At 47.9% G+C, this 21064-nt stretch overlaps 1 protein-coding gene across 1 annotated transcript in view; it reads left to right on the forward strand.

The window, feature by feature from the left end:
• Positions 1-20040, forward strand: part of LOC139051923 (bombyxin F-1-like) — a 46879-nt gene extending 26839 nt beyond the window's left edge. The window contains exons 2-3 of the mRNA XM_070528956.1: positions 14945-15166; positions 19678-20040. Coding sequence (XP_070385057.1) covers positions 14953-15166; positions 19678-19862 — 399 coding nt within the window. The 5' untranslated portion in view covers positions 14945-14952 and the 3' untranslated portion in view covers positions 19863-20040. The remainder of the gene's footprint in view (positions 1-14944; positions 15167-19677) is intronic.
• The last annotated feature ends 1024 nt before the right edge of the window (positions 20041-21064 follow it).

A 21064-nucleotide genomic window follows, 5' to 3' on the forward strand; every position in this document is an offset into this window, starting at 1 on the left:
TGTACGTAATGGTTTTCAACCTTCTGAATTCGAATATCGCATCCAAATTGGGCGAAAGAAAGCGCAAACGGAGTTTATTTGGACGAAAAGTGCAGCAGCAGACCCGGGACAGCTCGCACGCCTCGTTTCCGCCTGTAATTGGTCGGGCGCCTCGTAACAACAGTGGTGTTCGTCCGGACTGCCCGCTGCCGCCACACATTAAGCACGGTGCAAGGTGGTTTGGCGCTGTAGTTTGGTGAGACGTTTGGCGCTGTGGTTTGGTTTGGTCTGCGTTTATCTGAGGAGTTCGGCGTTGCCTCCTACATGTACGTAGCCGGCCTCTCCAAAAAGCAAAAGATGCTGGTAGCAAGCAGTGCTTTCGACGCGAACGAAAGCGAGGTGTTAACATCTCCTCGTGTTAGAAATGTTCTTTGGTGAGCATGCTTTTTTGCAAAGCTGTATTCAGCGATCCAGTGAGTTCGTTTCCAGGCAAACAACTGTACTGTTATGTTCCTGCATGCCTCCTCGTGGAACGTAAGCAGGGATGCTATTCGGCATTTGTGCGCTGCCCCAAAGCTGTTGGCAGTCTACACAGACAGTTTAAATGCGGGAAACGTTTTTCGGCTCTTGTAGCATGTTTAGTGACCTTCATCAATGCGCCATCCGCATGCTACTCGTAACCGTAGCCGTAAAGGCGGCGAATTCCGTCGGCTACGTGAGACAGCCGGTTTCTCTTTGGGGGGAGCCCAGCGTCCTGGCGTGCGCCGGCTTTCAAACACATGCAAACTTGACTCTTGAACTGCGTTATGGTAACTGCATGTACGCTGTTTCACACCACACGTTCGAATAGAAAATTAACGGCGGTTTGCGACGAAACCTGCTTCAAGGGTGGGAGGGAAACATGTACCTTCCGTTCAACGTGCTAACCCGAAGGCGCTAGCAGTAAACCAAAATCCAGATATTGACGAGTTGGTGTATTCATAAGGTTTTCCAAGACCAGTTACCATCCGTCCGCCCGATTTCGTTCCGCCCGCGTGCGTTCACTGCCCTGGCCTTATCGCGCTGTGTTTCGAAAGCCTGCAAGCAGCAAGTCGTACTCTCACTCATTCGCATTATTGATAACCTCTTGTAGTAATCGTCGTCACAGAAGTGGTTAGAGCACAGCGCTGTTGTTCTTGAGCGCTTGAGATTCTTTCGATTCACATTAGCCTCCCACTTAGCTGGAAGCTTCTTGTCTTCGGGAAGTAATGGACCATCGTCGCGACGAGAGGATGCGCTCCAATGTCCAAAAAATATGATTGCATTGGTGTCTAAAAGCAGTTCTGCACCAAGAAAGATTACCGGATGGAGAGAAGTGAGTGGCAGGCATCCTATAGCAAAGTGTTTATTTATCGCGCCTTGTGCTTCCCGAAACTCCTGAAGACCGTGGAGGACCATCACCCTCGCACCATCTGTACCACAATCGCCGCGTGATCGTCGCGGCCGCTGGTGTTCGTGCAACCGCAGGCTGCACAGAACGCCGGGGTGATCAGCCCAACACTTCAATTGATGCTGCGCACGTCAACTACTACTCAACATACACACAAACAAAGGAATGCAGGGTCGATCGAAGGAGATTATGACGGCACGCACGCAGAAACAAGCGTGGTCAGGCACGGTCTCGGAGACTGCGAAGGAACCGAACACCAGTGCTGACGTCACTACGCCGCGGTTTACGGTCTCCGCTCGCATCGTCAGCGGCAGCAGCAGCGCGCGGCGCTCGACGGGGGGCGGAGCGACAGGGCAATTTTAACCGGTGATTAGGTCGTTCCTAAGTGAAAAATCCCGCCCAAATTTTACCTACATGGTTTATAAGGTTCCCGCATCCATATATGAGCGTCTTATTGAATTCGACAGACTCTTCAGCTTCCCCTTAACAAAGAGAAGCCAGTTGATAAGAAGAGCATACAAGTGATTCCATATTGGCACAGGGTGTCCCACAACTTCATGAACATTGCGCATAGGCACAATGTTAATCTTATCTTCAGCGCACCGCGTAAACTAGCCAATATATGCCCTATGCTGACAAAAGCATAACCGGAACCATGCTCTATAAAACATGCAGCGCAGTAGACGGAATGCACTAGAAATGTCGTACATGAAATACCCCTAAGCTGCAACCACGTTTATATCGGCCAAACCGGACTGTGTTACAATTAAAGGGCGCGTGAGCGCAATTGTACCGTAAATAACAACGCGGGGGCCAACTGGCTGAACATTGTAAACGTCACAAATGCCATCCGTATCTTCGTGACACCAGGTTTCTGGCGCGTTCTAGAGACAGACTTTCTCAGAAAGAGAGATATTAGAAGCTTTCTACATTGCAAAGACCGAAGGCACGTGCATTCGCTGCCCGTCAGTGGCACTTACTGAAACAGACATTGCTTTTCTGATGCGATGAGAGGTCGTGAAGTCACGGTTGTGCTTTTCTTCTTTCTATCTATACATAAATCCTGTTTGTCCAAATAGAGGTTAGTTGGAACTTAGCGCCTGTCCGTCGTACATGTTCATTTAGACCACGTCTTTGTAGCGCCCATTTCTTCAGCTATGTTAAACCAACTCGCCCACATCAAGCTTCTGCTGCTTAGAATAATGACGCCTACGGTACAAAAAAAAATATATTTATCGTAATGCGCATCGCTTGCTCGGAAGCACAAGAATGCATCCCGAATGCTCCCATTACGTTATCGTTGACGATCTACTTTTATGCCGAACTGTAGAACCTGCGTAGTGCCTGCCGGAGAAGCATAGTTGCAGTACTGGAGAAGGAATGATTCGGAATGAGCAGAAAATGGTAAAGCACGTAGCGGACACATGGATGGTACGTGACACTCGTGAACGATGCGCCTGTACAAGCGTATGGTCGCGCAAAGAGCGCCGTCATTTCAAGTGAAGCTTAAGAAATGGTCTTTTACACCGCGAAGTTTGAATAAAGAAGTAATTTTAATCACTTCACAATGCTAGAAACATCTGAAAATAAGAAATTGTAATAACGGTAATATTTCTAACGTAATATAGATAACGTTACTATCCCTGGAAGTGACATAAGTTGTATAACGTTCAACAGCATGAAAACATGATACATGAAACAGCATGATATTGCAGTTACATTGTCTTGTCATTATTGGTACGCTGTAGGAAATTGGTGCAGTGGTAGGGAGTTCCACAACTCAAGATGTATATGCCGCGCAAGAAGTTCAGATTTACATAGAATACATTAGTAAAATTACAAAAGCCGCACACGACTCTCTCTTTGTCGGCTTACCGAGGCTATTGACGAAGGTGTACACTCTAAGAAAGGTTTGCACTCTTTCGGGCCTATCTTGTCCCACAATAATCATCTTGGCCGCTTTTTTTACCTTTAACGCTGCGCGCCCGGTACATCCAACTCGTGAACGGTATGCGCGCGTTGTCTGTGTGACATGGCATTATTCGCGGCAAAGTGGCGAGCGAACACATTTCAAGAAAGGAAGCGCAAAGGACGAATATTGTTTGGAGGCAAAATAGGTTTCTAAGGGCGCAGAGAGCTCCTTGTCCGTGTTTTCAGGGTATTATTGTTTCCGAGTGTTTGAACCCTGATGAGAACAGAGCGCCCGGCGCTTGTGGTAACGTTAAAAGGCAGGAAAGCGGTGCCGGTGGGTTTAGAATCCAAATACAACGCGTATACACGTCAAGCGCAAAGTCACTATGACGAGTTGCCACCGAACGAATTTTTTGTGGCTGTGTACATGATGCGTGGTGCCTTTTTTTTTCGCCGTTTAACGAAAGCCTGCGAAGTGTGAAATAAAACCACGTGACTGCGCTCATGAGCTAACTGCAGCACCTTCAACCGCGCTTCCATGCGCGCGGACCGTGGTAGGAGCGAGCGGCTCGAGGCTGCGCCAGCATCGGTGGCGCCCGGAAAGGAAGCGCCGTCGTCCCTGATAAGCGATAGGCTCGACGCACGAGCGCTGCAATGCAATAGCGCAGGAGCGCCGTTACGTGGTTTTAACGCGATAGCGTTAAGGAGCTCGTGTCGCAGAAAAGCCGGTGTCGTCGGCGTCGGGTGTCGGCGTCGGCGGCGTTGACCGTGAGCGATAAATCACGGCAGGCGCTTCATAAATAAAAAGCAACTTCCAAGATTGGCCCGGTGGGAATCGAACCCGGGTCTCCGGAGTGTGAGACAGAGACGCTACCACTCAGCCACGAGTTCGATGCTTCCAAGCGGTGCAAACGCGCCTCTAGTGAATGCGGTGTTGCCTTCGAAACCAGCCGTGGAAAGTTATACTGCGGTGTATATCGGTAATTATGAACATGTAACGTACAGAAGTCACAATTACACGAGTTGCGAAGTGCGTTTCCGCTGCATTTCTTTTGCGCTTTCCGCACACGCAGAGCCATCTTGCGGCAAACACAGAAGACCCCCTCCTCTCAATGTACGGCGCTGCCCCGACAGGAGGCGCGCCGCGCGCGCATTGGGACCGCTGCCAGGCGCGTCGCGGGACTCCCTCTCCCCTGACGACGCTTCGCCGTGCTTCCGGTTTAGATTACTATCTATCTCTCTGCCCGTGCCGATCACGACGTTTGGTGGCGTAGATCGTTTCCCCTCCGAGACACCGAGTTCTTTGGTTCGTTTCGTTCGCTCAGGCGCACGTTTCGTTGTCGCGCCGAACGCTGCGTTGCTCGACGTTCACCGCGTGATAGGTGGGCGCTAAGTCCGATGCGGGGCGCATCGTAAGTGATTGCTGTGCCGTAGCGCATTGTCTTATACCCCTTGGCGGGTCGACGGGAACGCTGTCGCGTCCCACTCTTGAAGGCGAAGCTTAAGCGTCCTCCAATTTTATTTCATATTTCACGCGCTTTCCTTAAACGCCGAAAAAATCGTCACGTATGGCATGTTCGCTGCCAGAAAAAATTGGACGGGTCGTTTCTGAGCCCCCTCTAAAACGAAATGCACTTTGCTCTGAAGTGAATATTAAAAATTTTGCGTAATTAATCTAGGTGATTAACCAATTAACCTGAGGACATCGCTCGCCGAGGACATCGCTGAAACTAAGACAGAAAACGTTATGACGCCTTAATATAGCGAAAGAAAAACGACGGCGCAATAATTACTTGCAACGCTTCTAACAGGACCAGGAATGTAAAAAATTTGTCGCACATTACAGTTACTATTTTCCCGTTCCCCTTTCCACAAAATATAAACCTGCTGTACACTACACCTGTGTCGGGACACTAGGAAGCATAGCTGACAGTGGTCACATCAGACGCTCTAACACTTGAATAACAAATTGTTTACAAAGCCTGTTTGAGCAAATCGCATTTAACTTCGCACAAACAGTTTCCACAGTGTACCACCAATTTTCGCTAAATTTGGTCTTGGCGGCTTTTATCCTGCCAGGGCAGCGGGCTCAATTCTTCCCCGCTCGTTAGACACGCTGTAACAGTGTAGAGTGGCGCCAACTATGTATTGCGCGGCTGCGCGGGCCGCATCTTGGAAGTGTTCTGCGTCGGGTGCAGAGTCCAGGTGCGCCGACGGCTCATACCCTTGTGCGTGCGGTCTTCGCCGCTAAGTTTGCGTTGAAGTGACAGACAGCAAGAAGATCGCTTCGCTCGCTGCGGCTGCCGCGCTTCCTCAAGCCAGCGTTCTCAAAGCGAGTGTTCGCGGTCATGGAATATGATGTGTTCATATGTGCATGTGCACACCGACACAATGCTTGTTCATTTTGTCAATAAGCGAATGTTCTTATGAGAACAAAGAAAAAACTGCGCAAAAAAGGACAAGACAGAGAAAGAACCACACGACACAGGCGCTTTCTCTGTCTTGTCCTTCTTTTGCGCAGTTTTTCTTTGTTCTGATAATGTCATACCAACTAGCCCCTCACCGTACGCTTCTAGCGAATGTTCGCAAGTTTATACGCAAGATAAAAGTACTATCTGTACTTTGTATAGCTGTCTACTAATTTGCTATCGCAATCGATGTTCCTCCCTTTGGGCGAAACTGCAACTTTTTGTTCGCCAGTGGCATTGACTTTGATCACAAGCTTTAGCGAAACGACAGCGTTGTTTATAGGTAAATCAAGCCGTTATCGGTCTAGTAACGCCTCACTAGAAGTACACATAGGCGAATGTGCGTCCTCTAATGAAGCCATATCTGATCGCCCTCATACGTTTCTTTCTCGTAGCAGCTGATGGTTGATATCACTTCATTGCAGTGCAGTTCATTGCTGCGAGGCGTATTTGCAGCAAAATCATGGTGACGGTTTTATTTTGTTGCGATAGCAATTATATGGACCTTCCCGGTCCAATGTAGAGCGCAGCATTTAGGCGCACGTTCCTGCATTTAGCATTGTAGTACCTCGGCGTCCCTCGGCGTAACCGCGTGAACGAGCACAGCGAAATATGAAAGAGCAAACGCAGTGCGCAACGGGGGATGAAAAACTGCGATAGCGAAGAGAGCGCGAAAAGAAAAGCGGAGGAGGAGGGCTTGGCGAAAGCGTAGTGCCGCGCAAGACGGCCTTTGCAGCGACGACCGCTACGAGGTGGCGCCGAATTAGCGCGCCGTCGTCCGTTCACCGATCGCATGTGGCGAGCGCGTCCACCGATACCATATGCGGAAACAAAGCACTGCATTAGCGGAGGTGCGTCTGAGGCAGCTTCTGTGAATTGCGCCCAGGCGTCGCCTACGTGGTGCCTGTCGCGATCTCCCGATTAGGAAGACAGTCGCACCACACCTCGCTCCGTTTCACGAGGTATTGTCCGCGCCAGCCAATAAATGGCGAAATCAAAAGACGTACAGAGCTGCGTTAAAATTTCACATTGGGGAGTATCGTAATCGCCGAACTTTTTGCACTTGCCGTCGCTGTGATGTTCCTATAAAGTCTAAGGGCCATAAAATCGTCGCCGCACGTCGTATGCTGCATGTCCGAGTGAAAGCGTGTGAAGGTGAGCTGACTAAGGCGGCTCAATCTCGCGTGCATCAGGGGAGAAAGCGGGTAGTAAGCGCGCTGTTTTCCGGCGCGCGCAAGGCACCAGGGGGAGGAGAGGGACGGGAGTGGCGCGTTCTACTCCGGCGGCTGCTGCGTATGGTGCGGTAACGCGAGCCTTATCTTGAACGTGATCTGCTATGGGGACAGTTTCTAGGTGCGCCAACGGCTCATAGCTGCGTTGGCGCTGGGTTCTCGCCACTCAGTTTGTGTGGAAGTGTAAGACAGCACGAAGGTCACTTTGCTCGCTGCTGCTCCCGCGCTTCCTCACGCCATCGTTTTGACAGCGAGTGTCCGCGGTCATCGAGTGTGATGTGTTCATATGTGCCTGTTCGCGCGTGACACCATGCTTATTAATTTAGTTTGTAAGTGAATGCTTACAAACTTCTAATGCCAATAAAACTACTATTGTTATTGCGCATAGGTGTCTACTAGTTTGCTATCGCAATCGATGCTTCGTCTTTCGGGCGAAACTGCGACTTTATAGAGCGAAGCTGTCCATGGCTAGGATCTGGCGGATCGCCTCCGCTCGTAGACCAACGATTGGCCCAACTTGCCGTCTTGATGCAGTATATATCTAGTACTCGGTGCTCTTTTCTTTGTGTCAACTCAAGCCTTAAGGACCCAGCCTGTGTGGCAGCCATGATAGCCGTGTGCGTAGGTAGGGCCAGAGTTGCGTCTTGGCACGTCAGACAATGAATCTGCCCAGCCGACGTGCAGGTGTTGTGCGGTTGGCTCCAGCTATATCCGTCGGACATTCACGAAGCCTGCGCAAAATTCTTAAGTCCGAGTGGTGGCGACAGGTTAGAACTCTGAAGGACTTCGAATCGCGTGTGCAAACCTTCTAGAGAATCCCCCTACCCTCACGCCAATATAGCAAGTGGTGCAATATAGCTGATTCCACCAGTGAATTCCTTTGGCGCACGGTTCGACCAACACTCCCGGTGAAGGAAAAAGGAGAAAATGTTCAGGGCCGTGTTCTTAACCTCAGCACAACGCCTATTCCGGAGGATCACAAGCGGATATTCGGTCTCGGCTCGAAGTGCTGTATCGAACCTCACCTGAGCCCCTTTGAGAAGGTGGCCACAGCAAGGTGTGCCAAAAAGGACGAACGTTCAAGGTGTGTTTCAGAGTGTGCAGATGCCATTGCTAGGACAGAAAGATGGAGGGGTGGAAAGGACGTGCTTAGACCCTTAGTTCATTTTCTCTGTTAAAAGAATTTACATTCAGTAGTAGCAGACAAAGAAGGCTACTTCGCTATCATGAATTCTGATGTGTATTCACAAAAGTCTGAGGATGCAATTCGGAAAAATTTCAAAGTTGTAAAGGTTAAGGCTGCGAAAGTCAAGCAGCAAGCACCATCTTTGTAAGAAGGAATGAATTTGCAACGTTTAGCGGCCAGTGTAAAGAAAGCGAAAATTCTGGAACTACAGGTTTTCTTTACTGTGAAATCGCACAAGGATGACATGCCGTTCCTGGCCATAGTCCCCGGAAACGGACAGTTGGCAGTTAGGTGTGTCGCGATTTCTACAGAGGAATCTACTGCACTTAACAATAGTTGATCCTTGCGGGATAGCCAGTTCGTATGCTGTGCGCAAGTACCCGGAAGACAGTTCGTTGAACATCCGGTGTGGCTTCAGCGTAGATGTCGAAAACTTATATAACTCCCTTCCACATGCCCAGGTTATGAAATGTGTTAAAGACGGCACATAGTGTGTAACAATGATGAAGAAGCCTTCATCAATGGTTGCGGTATCTCAGTAGAAGCCTTTCTTGAACTTCTTTCCTTTCACTTGAGATCTACATTTGTTTCATGGAGAAGGGGTCTGTATATACAAAAATCGGGGGTACGCATTGGATCGGGCGTAGCTCCTATCATTAGTGACGTTTTTCTAGTTAAAATTGATAAGCAACTAGAGGGCCACCTTGGTAAGATTTCCAATAAGGTTTTCTGCTATGTTGATGATTTTGTTATACTTTTTACCAGTGACTTTCACCCCGAGGGTGTTGATGAAATTTTGACGTCATTCAGGCAGCATGGCATGTGCCTTGATTTTACTTTCGCAGTCGCGATCATCAACTGCAGTTTCTAGACCTGGGGTTAGCCTTTTGTAAAAATCATGTGTGCTGGATATTTGATCCCAGGTCGGTGAAGTCCATTTTGAACTGTAAATATCCGGTCATGCTAAAATAGGGAAGCGGGCTATAGAGAATATCCTCAATGCTGTATTAATTAAAGAAGTCATATGTTTTCATATGTCGAGGGATGCTTTTTCTGATAGGTAAATCCTTTACTGGACGCTGGTTACCCCGAAGGATTATTTCTTCTCTGAGGGAAGGTATCGTTGGCGGCGTCAAGAGCCTAGATAACGAAGGTATTAAAACTAAATTAGAAGAAACGGGAAAAACGCAGCAGTACCGTATGTACACAAGTTAGCGGATGAGCTTAAGAACGTTGGTTCAAGGTACAGCATCGATGTTCGTTTCTCTGCGAAACATAAGATAGGTCGCATGTGCCCATTAGTTGATAATTTCCTGATTGATAAGCAAGTAAAGGAAAAGTGCACTGTCAACCATGTGAACAGGTGCATCAGTTGTGTTAAGCAGGTGTTATATGCCATTCCATTACCTAGTTGTAGCGAGTACGTGAAACAAACAAAACGCCGTGTGAATGTTCGACTTAGGGAGCATGAGCTATCTCTTCAAGGGCTTGCGCCCCTTCATCTCCCGGAGCATTGCAAGTCGTGCGGTTGTGGCCCCTATTAAAAAAAGACTAATGTTATTTTAAAACACGTCAGCCAATTGACAAGAGAAATCACTGAGGCTTACAATAAAATAAATTAGGGACACGGCATGTATTAGCGAACCGTCTACAGCTCTTCATGACAAGGAACTGCGTTACCTAGGTCAATCTGGATCATGCGTCAGTCGGTCACAGTTGCCTCGATGTATGTGTGCGTCGCCTGCATATCATGGTTATCGACCGGTACCTGCATATGTTAGACATGAATAAATGTCAGTTGAGAGTCAGCTCCGTGTCTTCCTTTTATACCTTCTTTTGTCCTCGTCTTCTGTTGCGCTGTAACGAACCTTACTGTGAATTCCAACCAACTGGCCCAACTAGCCGTCTCGCTGTCGTAGACCAAAAGCTTTTCATACGTGGATCGATGCCGAAGATATTGCAATACTGAGCCCACTGGCGGTGGAGGTGCAATTCGCCATTAAATAGCCCACATACGCAGGTTTGATGGTTATCCTTCTTAATAGAGTGGAACGCCACTGAATTTTATTGCCCTTCTTGTATGTAGTTTCTGAGTGGGTAAGGAGACTGACGGGCACCACGTACAAGCACATATAAAATAAAAATCATATATATGCGCGCCTGGTGTGTGCATTTATTGCTGCCGCAATATATATATATATATATATATATATATATATATATATATATATATATATATATATATATATATATATATATATATATATATATATATGTATTGCTACAGCAATAATACGGACACACCAGGCGACTTTCTGGCGTCGGAATCACCACGAGGTTCCGTATAAGTTCCAAGGGAACTAACATCGTCGGCGCGCTCCGTGTGCTGTATGTGCTAGTGAAAGCGTACGAGGGAGAGCCGGCCATCGCGGCTCCATCTTGTGCACGCAAAGGCGGAAAGCGGGGAGGAAGCGCACTATCTTCCACCGCTCGAGGCTCCGCGGCGAAGGTACGGCAAGGGGAAGCAGTCTACAGTAGTCTATAGCGGGCCCGGCCGGCCGCTGTATCTTGAAAGCTATTTGTGATTAGAACACAGTCCGCCTCGCGCTGTGTTTCCGTGGCGTAGTGCGCGTTGATGCGAGACGCTGCCCGAAGGTCGATTCGCTCGCTGCTGCTGCCGCGAATGTTCGCTCCAGCGTTTTGACAGAGTTTCAGTGGTCACTGAGTGAGATATGTTCATGTTTTCTTGTGCGCGCTGGGCAACAGTTTCGTTAGTATGCCCGTGTTTACAACTTTATAGGGCTAATAAATCTAATATCCTTACTTCGTGTAGCTGTCCACTAATTTGCCCTCGCGATTGATGCTTTGCCTTTCGGGCGAAACTGCGACTTTCTTTTTTCTGCGCGACAGTTATGGCAAGCTGTAGGCGCCATATAATCCATTCAGGTAAACGGAGACGATCGAGGCAACTCACTTTCGCGAAGAAATTATTTTTAGATTTGTGCGTTGATGAAACAGCCGTTTGATTGCTGTGTTCACAGGCCGCCATTGGAAACTGAACCTGGCAACGTTTAACGCTAGAACGTTATCTAGTGAGGCGAGTCTAGCAGTGCTATTGGAGGAATTAAAGGGCAGTAAGCGGGATATAATAGGGCTCAGTGAAGTTAGGAAGACACATGAAGCAGATACAGTGCTAAAAAGCGGGCACGTCCTGTGCTACCGGGGCTTAGCGGAAACTCGAGAACTAGGAGTCGGATTCCTGATTCATAAGAACATAGCTGGTAACGTACAGGAATTCTATAGCATTAACGAAAGGGTGGCAGGTCTTGTTGTGAACCTTAATAAGAGGTACAAATTTAAGGTCGTACAGGTGTACGCCCCTACATCCAGCCATGATGACGAGGAAGTCGAAAGCTTCTGTGAAGACGTGGAATCGGCGATGGGTAAGGTCAAAACAAAATACACTGTACTGATGAGCGACTTCAATGCCAAGGCAGGCAAGAAGCAGGCTGGAAACAAAGCAGTGGGGGAATATGGCATAGGCACGGCATAGGCATAGGCATGACATAGGCATAGGAATAGCAGGAGAGAGTTATTAGTAGACTTTGCAGAACAGTATAAGATGCGGATAATGAATACCTTCTTCCGCAAGCGGGATAGCCGAAAGTGGACGTGGAGGAGCCCGAATGACGAGACTAGAAATGAAATAGACTTTATACTCTGCGCTAACCCTGGCACCATACAAGATGTGGACGTGCTCGGCAAGGTGTGCTGCAGTGACCTTAGGATGGTATGAACTCGATTAACCTAGACTTGAGGAGGGAGCGGAAGAAACTGGTATATAAGAAGCCGATCGATGAGTTAGCGCTAAGAGGGAAAATAGAGGAATTCCGGATCAAGCTACAGAACAGGTATTCGGCTTTAACACAGGACGAGGACCTTAGTGTTGAAGCAATGAACGACAATTTTGTGGGCATCATTAAGGAGTCTGCAGTAGAAGTCGGTGGCACCTCCATTAGACAGGATACCAGTAAGCTATCGCAGGAGACGAAAGATCTGATCAAGAAACGCCGATGTATGAAAGCCTCTAACCCTACAGCTAGAATAGATCTGGCAGACCATTCCAAGTTAATCACCAAGCGTAAGACAGCTGACATAAGGAAGTATAATATGGATAGAATTGAACTTGCTCTCAGGAACGGAGGAAGCCGAAAGGCAGTGAAGAAGAAACTAGGAATAGGCAAGAATCAGATGTATGCGTTAAGAGACAACGCCGGCAATATCATTACTAATATGGATGAGATCGTTCAAGTGGCTGAGGAGTTCTATAGAGACTGATACAGTACCAGTGGCACCCTAGACGATAATGGAAGAGAGAATAGTACAGAGATATTCGAAATCCCACAAGTAACGCCGGGAGAAGTAAAGAAAGCCTTGGGAGATATGCAAAGGGGGAATATAGAAAGCAACAAAATCCCAATAAAGAAAGACGTCAAGCAGAGAGATACGATCTCTCCAATGCTATTCAGAGCGTGTTTACAGGAGGTATTTAGAGACCTGTATTGGGAAGAATTGGGGATAAGAGTTAATGGAGAATACCTTAGTAACTTGCGATTCGCTGATGATATTGCCTTGCTTCGTAACTCAAGGGACCGACTGCAATGCATGCTCACTGACCTGGAGAGGCTCAAGCCGAAGGGTGGGTCTCAAAATTAATCTGCAGAAAACTAAAGTTATGTTTAACAGTCTCGGAAGAGAACAGCAGTTTACGATAGGTAGCGAGGCACTGGAAGTGGTAAGGGATTACATCTACTTAGGACAGGTAGTGACTGTGGATGCAGATCATGAGACTGAAATAATCAGCAGAATAAGAATGGGCTGGGGTGCGTTTGCCAGGCATTCTCAGATTATAAACAGCAGGTTGCCATAATCCCTCAAGAGAAAAGTGTATAACAGCTGTGTCTTACCAGTACTCACGTACAGGGTAGAAACCTGGAGGCTTACGACAAGGGTTCTACTTAAATTGAGGACGACGCAACGAGCTATGGAAAGACGAATGATAGGTGTAACGTTAAGGGATAAGGTTGGGTGAGGGAACAAACGTGATTTAATGATATCTTAGTTGAAATGAAGAAAAAGAAATGGCCATGGGCAGGACATGTAATGAGGAGGGAAGATAACCGATGGTCATTAAGGCTTACGGACTGGATACCAAGGGAACGGAAGCGTAGCAGGGGGCGGCTGAAAGTTAGGTGGGCGGACGAGATTAAGAAGTTTGCAGGGACAACATGGCCACAAGTAGTACATGACCGGGGTAGTTGGAGAAGTATGGGACAGGCCTTTGCTCTGCAGTGGGCGTAACCAGGCTGATGATGATGGTGATGAATGAGACTACTTAGCTGGTTGCTTATCTAATTTTTAAAGTCGCTTTAGCGCAAACATCTGCGTCAGCGGAAACCTCTGCGTTAGCGTTATCGAAACAGATCTCTATGAAATAAAGAATATCTCCTGAAACGAAGTACTGCAAAAGTTCGACGCAAACAGCGCAGTTCGCGCACGTATGTAGGGGTCCATTAGAGCTGGCGCTGCTCATTCCTCGAAATAATTAATTCGAGTTGGTTTCTTGAGTGTACAAGACTATTCCATATATACTCGTGACGTACAAGGCCGACGGATCAGCACGAAAGTAACGGGTGCCTCATTCAGGTCTCTGACCGAGGCACGCCATGTCTCTCTTCTTTCCTTACTCACACTTCGCGCACGCGTCTGCAAGTATTTTCCCTCTCTCGAACACCAGATAACAACGGCTGTGTGATCCCGTACTGAGCCTACAAGCCAAGAAACCTATCACCAAAGGACGCGAAGCGCCTGAAGGGTAGGCAAGGAAATCTTTGCTTCAACTTGCAGCGCTGGTCAGGGAGGAGGTGTCGCACCTGTTTCAAAGGGCTATTTTCATTTTCTCGGGTGCCCAGACACGCGAGAGCTACGCCATTTTTGCGTGACATTTGTGGCGTTCGTGAATTGCGAGAGAAAAATGTTGGAACTGTGCCAAGGTACCACTATGGAAGACGCGGTTTTTTTTCCGTTTTTCCCTAGCCGATAGCAGCACGCACAGCGCGAGAACTTCCGTCAAAATGGGATCACACAGCGGCTCATACAGCGTTCGTAATGGCGAAACATACAAAAGAACTCATTCGTTGCATTAGCCAGTCGTCTGCGGCTGGCGGCATATAACCAACCCGAGCCCCATTCACGCGCTCCACTTCACTTGGCTTCAGGCCTTTTCCCATTCCCAGTGCGGGTGCCGGTTCCTGCTAAAGGGCGCGACTCGGCACGCAGCGCAGGGTAGATGTCATGGCCGCAGTCCAGTGAATGATGACACGGTGCGAATTCGTTGTGCAGCACGCTTCGACATTACGCACCCTATATGGGCCGCTGCGATCCCGTCTGGACTGAATTTAAGCGGCCGTTCTTGCGTAGTGCGCAGTGCCATTGGCTAAGAGCAAATGGAGAGTAGCACGCCGTCCTCTGCAGTACTTAGACAAACCCAGATTGCGAGAAGCAAAAGCCCTGGATTCCCGCAACTAACAGTTGCGCAGAAGGGTCGGGTAAAGGCGCGCATCTCTCGCGTGTCTAGATCTTGACTGAAAATGTGCGTTTGGAAGAGTGCTTTCGGCGGAACTTCGGAGACCGAAAGAGAGAGAACGCAAGTTGAAGAAAACTGTGTGTCCCCTTGCAGCAGCAGCCATGGCCTCTTCCTCCTCGGTGGCAAACGTGGCGGGCTGCGGCCTGTTGCTGCTGCTGCTGTGTGGTCTCGCGGCCTCGTCTCTGATTGAGAAGCGCACCCGGTTCTGCGGACCGTACCTGGTGGAAACGCTGGATGCCCTGTGCGGCGGCGTTTTCTTCGACCGTTCCCAGAAGAGGCACGGGGGCCGCCAACAAATGGTGTTGCAGCCCATGTGTAAGTACCTACGTATTAACCTTGCCCAAGGCACTTTAAAATTAAAGACTTGTATGGGGACCGTATAAGATAGCTTGAAAATTTGTCCTATAATTATAGCGAAAATTGATAAATAAAGAGCAATGCTTTCGCGGATCGTAAAATCGACGCAAGACAAAAGTTGAAGGACGATGGAAAATTAGTCACCAACTGTGAAACGAAAAGAAAGAAGGACTCGCTAGAGCCAACATTTAGGCCAGAGGACTTGTACTCGTCAGGGCAAATCTTGTCGAGGATAGTCGGAGATCGTGACGTGCCTTTACGAAAAAGACATTCCCGGATCATCAGCGCAATAGACGCACAGGATATATGCCCAAACATTTTATACTACAGGTTATCTTAAGGTGGGATCCACGTCAGCAATCGGTAGGAGGCAATGAAGGAGCTTATGTCTTAGTGTATTAGAGGATGGATTGCGCAACATTTTGACGAGACACACAGAAGAGAAACACACACCACAGAGCGCTCTGTGGTGTGTGTTTCTCTTCTGTGTGTCTCGTCAAAATGTTGCGCAATCGAACCTTAATATGCTATACCAACACGCCCAGTCGTCAACCTTGGCAAATTTTATGCCATAGGGCGTATTAGGGCAGAGGCTTGGGCAAGTTGCTTGCCGTGAGTTGTTCATCTCTGTCCATTCCTTTCCTGCTTTCGTGCTCATACGCAAACACCGCCGTTGTGCTTGGGATCCAATAATGCCGAACGACCCCATGCGGTGACTTGAGAGCTATTGCACCAGAGGTGTCAGAGCCTAACTCTGAAAACAACAGCTAATCAGCTCATGGAAACCAAATACAACTCTCCTGTTAGCTATTCTAATTCACCGTGCAGAAACATTTGCCGTACCCAACGATGCCATTCAACACCACGTTGAGAACAGACATGGCAATAGAGTGTTTTAGTTGAGCGTCTTTACGGTACGCTCCGCTCCGAGTGGCCCCGCTAAGCCAAAGTTTTAGTTATACGTTTAGCGTAGCGGAGCGGACCTTTCGTAGTTGCAGCGCCCTCTGGCCAAATTCAGGGTAATGAAAGAAAATAAAAACACCGATTAATCAGTTTTATAGAGTAAAACGTGTATACGTTTATATATAACTTATTTCTCCATGAAGTATCTAGACGTGCGTTTGTAATGTGTTACCGGTCCATTTTACCTAATGGAATATAAAGCGCCGTCTGGGGTAACGCCACGTGATAGCCAGTGCCTTGCTTTCTGCATCCAATCCAATCCTTTCTGACGCCAACGCTAGCCAAAGTGCTGCGCAGCACGCTCCGCTTAGGCAGCTTCTCAGCGGACCGTGTTCCTGGCTCCGCTAGCCCGCTTACGGCTAAGCGGCCGGCGCATGCGCATTCGCGCTTTCGCTTAGCTGCTTAGCGGAGCGTAAACACGCTCAACTAAAGCACTCTAATATGGCGTGTGGAATACATAGAAAATATCCCTCGCAGTCCATATTTGCAAAGTACCACCTTCTGTGCACCTTTTAACTCTCAAACACGCCACCCTCCGCCCAAAAACTTCGAATAGCTGAATCCCTTCACCGCAAAAGATACGGCGTACATGAAAAATTCCTAGTTTTAATTGGCCACTGGATGGAGCATACAAGATCTGACCGTGATTTCGAAATTCTATAAATGTCTCTTGCACTTTATATTGTGCGCACACTATACTTCTTGGAATATTCTTAATATGAGCAGTAGTTTGCAACTAACAATCGTGTTAGTGCACCGACAAAACATGAGCACACATTTTAGCTGTAACTCGTGCCGCAAAACACTAACAATTTAGGAACTTGTACAGCATGTGCGTTTTCATGGCCTCAACTGCGTTGTCACCGGTGTCGTGGTTAAGGTCATTAGTCCCGCAGTGAATGAAGAAATGTGTGATGTGCTGTGGTGCTGCAGCAATGAGGTCTCGGATGGTGTGTGTTGTGGCGCCGCTCTTAAGCTAATGTGTGGTGAGTGTTGGCCTGGTGGGAAGTGTTCGTGCATGTACTTGTAGTGGCTGTCTCCAATTCAATTCTATACACTGCCTGCAAATTTTCGGCACTAGCATGGGTACGCCATTCGCTCCCACGTATGCGAACATCTTCATGGGACGGCTTGAAGCAGACCTGCTGAAATCCTAGCCTTTAATTCCCACACCTATCTTCGTTACATTGACGACATATTTGTAATATGGGACCACGGCACAAGCGCCTTAACCGACTTAATTAGCCATTTGAATCGCTTTCACACGAGTATTAAATTTACTGCTCACCACTCTCCTAGTCAGATCAACTTCCTGGACACGACGGTCTACATAGACAACGGAAAGCTGAGAACGACACTTTACCGGAAGCCTACAGATAGCCAGCAATATTTAGACTACAACAGTCATCACCCGCGACATTGCAAGCAAGGAATTTTTGTCGGACAAGCGAAACGTATAAGAAGAATCTGCAGCGAAGACCATGATCACATCCACCACCTAAATGACCTTAAATCAACGCCAGCAGAAAGGAACTATCCCCAAGTTGCTCTCGATAGAGCTTATGATGCCGCGTCAAGATTGCAGAGACAGTTGGAAGTGGCGAAGAGACAGCCCACATTAGAATCTGACAGACCGCCGGCCTTTATAACAAAATATTTTAATGCACTCCCAAACATAAACAACATCCTAAGAAAATACCACCCAATATTATCAAGTAACGAGCGTCTGCGAAAAGCGTTCTCGGATGTACCCAGGGTGACCTATCGCCGAAACAAGGACATTAAAGACATGTTAGTGCACGCAAAAGTCAGTCAACAGCATTCCCCCGTAATAAAAGCATGTTGTCGCCCTAGGTGCAAAACATGCAGGCACCTTCAAAGTGACATTAAAATTAAGAGCACCACAAATAGTTTTACACATGAAGTCCAATCTAGCTTCACTTGTACAAGTTTGGATGTGATTTATATGCTTGAATGTTCCTTCTGTAAGAAACAATATATCGGTGAAACAGGACAATCAATGAACGTCAGATTAAACGGACATCGCGCGGACACAGCTAAAAAGCTTCCCAAAGCCGTCGCCGAGCATTTCAACCAACCAGGTTATAACTTTGATGAACTTAAACTCTACATCTTACAATCAAATTTCCGTTCTGAACGAGAAAGAAAATACAGAGAATCATACCTTATCCATAAGTTCAAGACATTGCAACCAATAGGCATAAACGTTTCAAAGGGAGCTTTAGAATCTATTCGCTATGCTGAACTTCAAGCTATAGGCAACAACACTTAGTTTGATTTCTTGGCGTATCACCCCCTTTCTTTTTTTTCCCTTCCTTTCCTTTCTTTCTTTCTTTTTTTTTTGTCAGCCGGCGTGTCAGACGCCCTTGACACGCCGGCTAACGCGCGTGCGTTTACAGACCGGGGTGGCGGAGGGGTGGGGGTTGTGCCCTGGCTTTGATTTCGTACACAGCGTTCCTTTACCCCCTATTCGACACGCTAACACATTTTCCCTCGTTTCCGCATCCTCCCGCCTCACACCCTCTCCCCTTTAGAAGAACCCCACCTATATATACTGTGGCCATGGTGAAAGTATTCTTCCATCGTGACTGTGGCGAGGAAAGCATACGTCGCCTTGAAGAAGACAAGTCCACTTGTCGAAACGTTGGCTCCTGCATTCACCTTGTTCATGTTTTGCTCATCATCTCACGTCAGTGTTTCGTCACTCAAACAATCACTTGGTCTGTCACCACTCGCATCACGACTTGTCATATCTCGCCTTTGCCTGCTCCACTCTTTCTTCTATCACACGAAATCATGTCACGTGCTCCTAAAATCACAACATAAAGCGTCCTTTCGACTCAACCATGCCAATGTAATAGCGCATGTAAACGGCCACAAAGCATATATTAACTCATCTTTTCTTTTCTTAACGCAATAGTCTTGTGGAATTCCTTCCCAGAACACATAGTAGCATACACCGAACGCGAAGAATTCCGCAGAAAACCAAAAATGCACTAGGCAGCCACAGACGACCACTGTTCCTTACACTAACACATGTTAATGAATATCTGACTGCTCCAATTTTTTTTCTACTGTTTACCTTTATATTTTGAATCCATTATACATTATATTTTTTACTTCACTGACTGTGTTTCTGCTGTATTTTTTGCATTTGTGTTCAAATCACAGAAGTTCACATGTATTTATGTCCCCCCTTTGTAATGACTACGGACCTTTAGGGAGAAATAAAGGAAATGTTTTTCTACAAGGTGCCTAATCACTCAAAACACGTCTACCTCAGCTCATACGTACGCTTCAGATGCTCAGCCTCCTCCAACTTTCCCTCTGCTGTTTGCAAAAGCAGTGAGTGCAAGGTCCCCGAGCACATTTTCGTCCGGAGATGATGCGCTGCATCTGTCCGCAGTTACAGGTTTGCTGAAAAGAAGAATGACAGCAGCGAGGCATTCCAGAGACTCAAACTAAGCCGCGCCGCCGTTTCGCAGGGCTCCCGTGGGTGATGGAGCCACGGCTGGGTTTCCTGGACGCCAAGACGGCCCTGCAGCTGTTGCGGCCCGCCGCCCACCGCCAGGTGCGGGGCATCATCGAGGAGTGCTGTCACAAGAGCTGCTCCGTCGCGGAGATGATGTCCTACTGCGGACGGGACAGGCCGACCAGCACGAACGAATGATGCAGAGGAGGGATTCACGAAACTATGCCGCAACCGTTTGCCTAACTGACGCGCGCGAACATTTCGGGAGAGAAATGTGGCTTCTGTTGCGGCGTCGCGAGTGCCCAATTACGCCGTGCAAGTCCTTGTTGTATCAAAGAACATCGTCAATAAAGCCATTGCAAATTTCCGGTGGTAATTTTATACTTTCTCATTCTCATGGACGTCCAGTTTCTGGCAAATGTCAAGGTGAGTTGTGGCGCAGAAAACTTCAAGTATATACACAAGAAGGCGCGCGTGATACGCAAGGCTACTGTGTCTTCTCTTGTACTTATGGCCCTTTTCGCTATTACTCGCTTTAACGTGTGAAGTGAACACCGCATCCCTGACCAAGGAAATGATTTGCAATCAAGCTAACACACTGCACATGTCATCCCTTCCGAATTGGTCCATGGGGGATGCCATGTTGGGCTTATGCACCAGCCAGATATCTGGCCTCCGCTACAAGGGGCGCCGTTCTGCGATAATGGACGCCACCTACATGGTGCATTAACCGCGTAGCTGAATTTGTGGTCACGGTGTGCACGAGGTTCCCGATTCCCCGCGACAGCAGCTGCATTCCAGTTAGGGTTGAATGCGTAACGCTCTGCGGTACCGGGCTTTGGGTGCATTATGAAGAACCGCAGGTGATCAATACTAATCTGGAGCCCTCCATTGCGGCGTCCCCCAGAACGCACTGCGCTGTTCCTGGACTTGCAACCCCACAATTTATTAATTGTTCGCGCAACTATTTCTGTATTGGAGAAAAAGCCTCATGAATGATGAACCTGACTGACTGAGCTGGGCAAACGTCGTTTCAGCCAGTTTCGTCAGGAGGGGCGCAATATACTTGGAGCAAGAGCAATGTTAAGCATTGGGCTGGAGCTAGATGTCGCCCAAATACGCTTGGGCGACATTTAGGTGCGATACGGACTCGAGGCAACCGCTACTGCAAAGGAGAATCAGTGCAGCTATAATTGTGTTCTCACAACGCTGTTGCGATGAGGCCAGCCGCTACAGTCATCGTAGGCGTCGCACCTCAATGGGTGCACAGGACGAGACAAGAGGAAAACCGTAATAATAATAATAATAATAATAATACCTTCATTCATGAAAGGAAGTGGTACTATGTGCCAAGGCATTAGGAATAAAGTTGCTAAAAAGCAATTTGACTGGTCCTAATA

Source organism: Dermacentor albipictus, unplaced genomic scaffold, assembly GCF_038994185.2.
Source record: "Dermacentor albipictus isolate Rhodes 1998 colony unplaced genomic scaffold, USDA_Dalb.pri_finalv2 scaffold_16, whole genome shotgun sequence".
Classification (NCBI taxonomy): Eukaryota; Metazoa; Arthropoda; class Arachnida; order Ixodida; family Ixodidae; genus Dermacentor; species Dermacentor albipictus.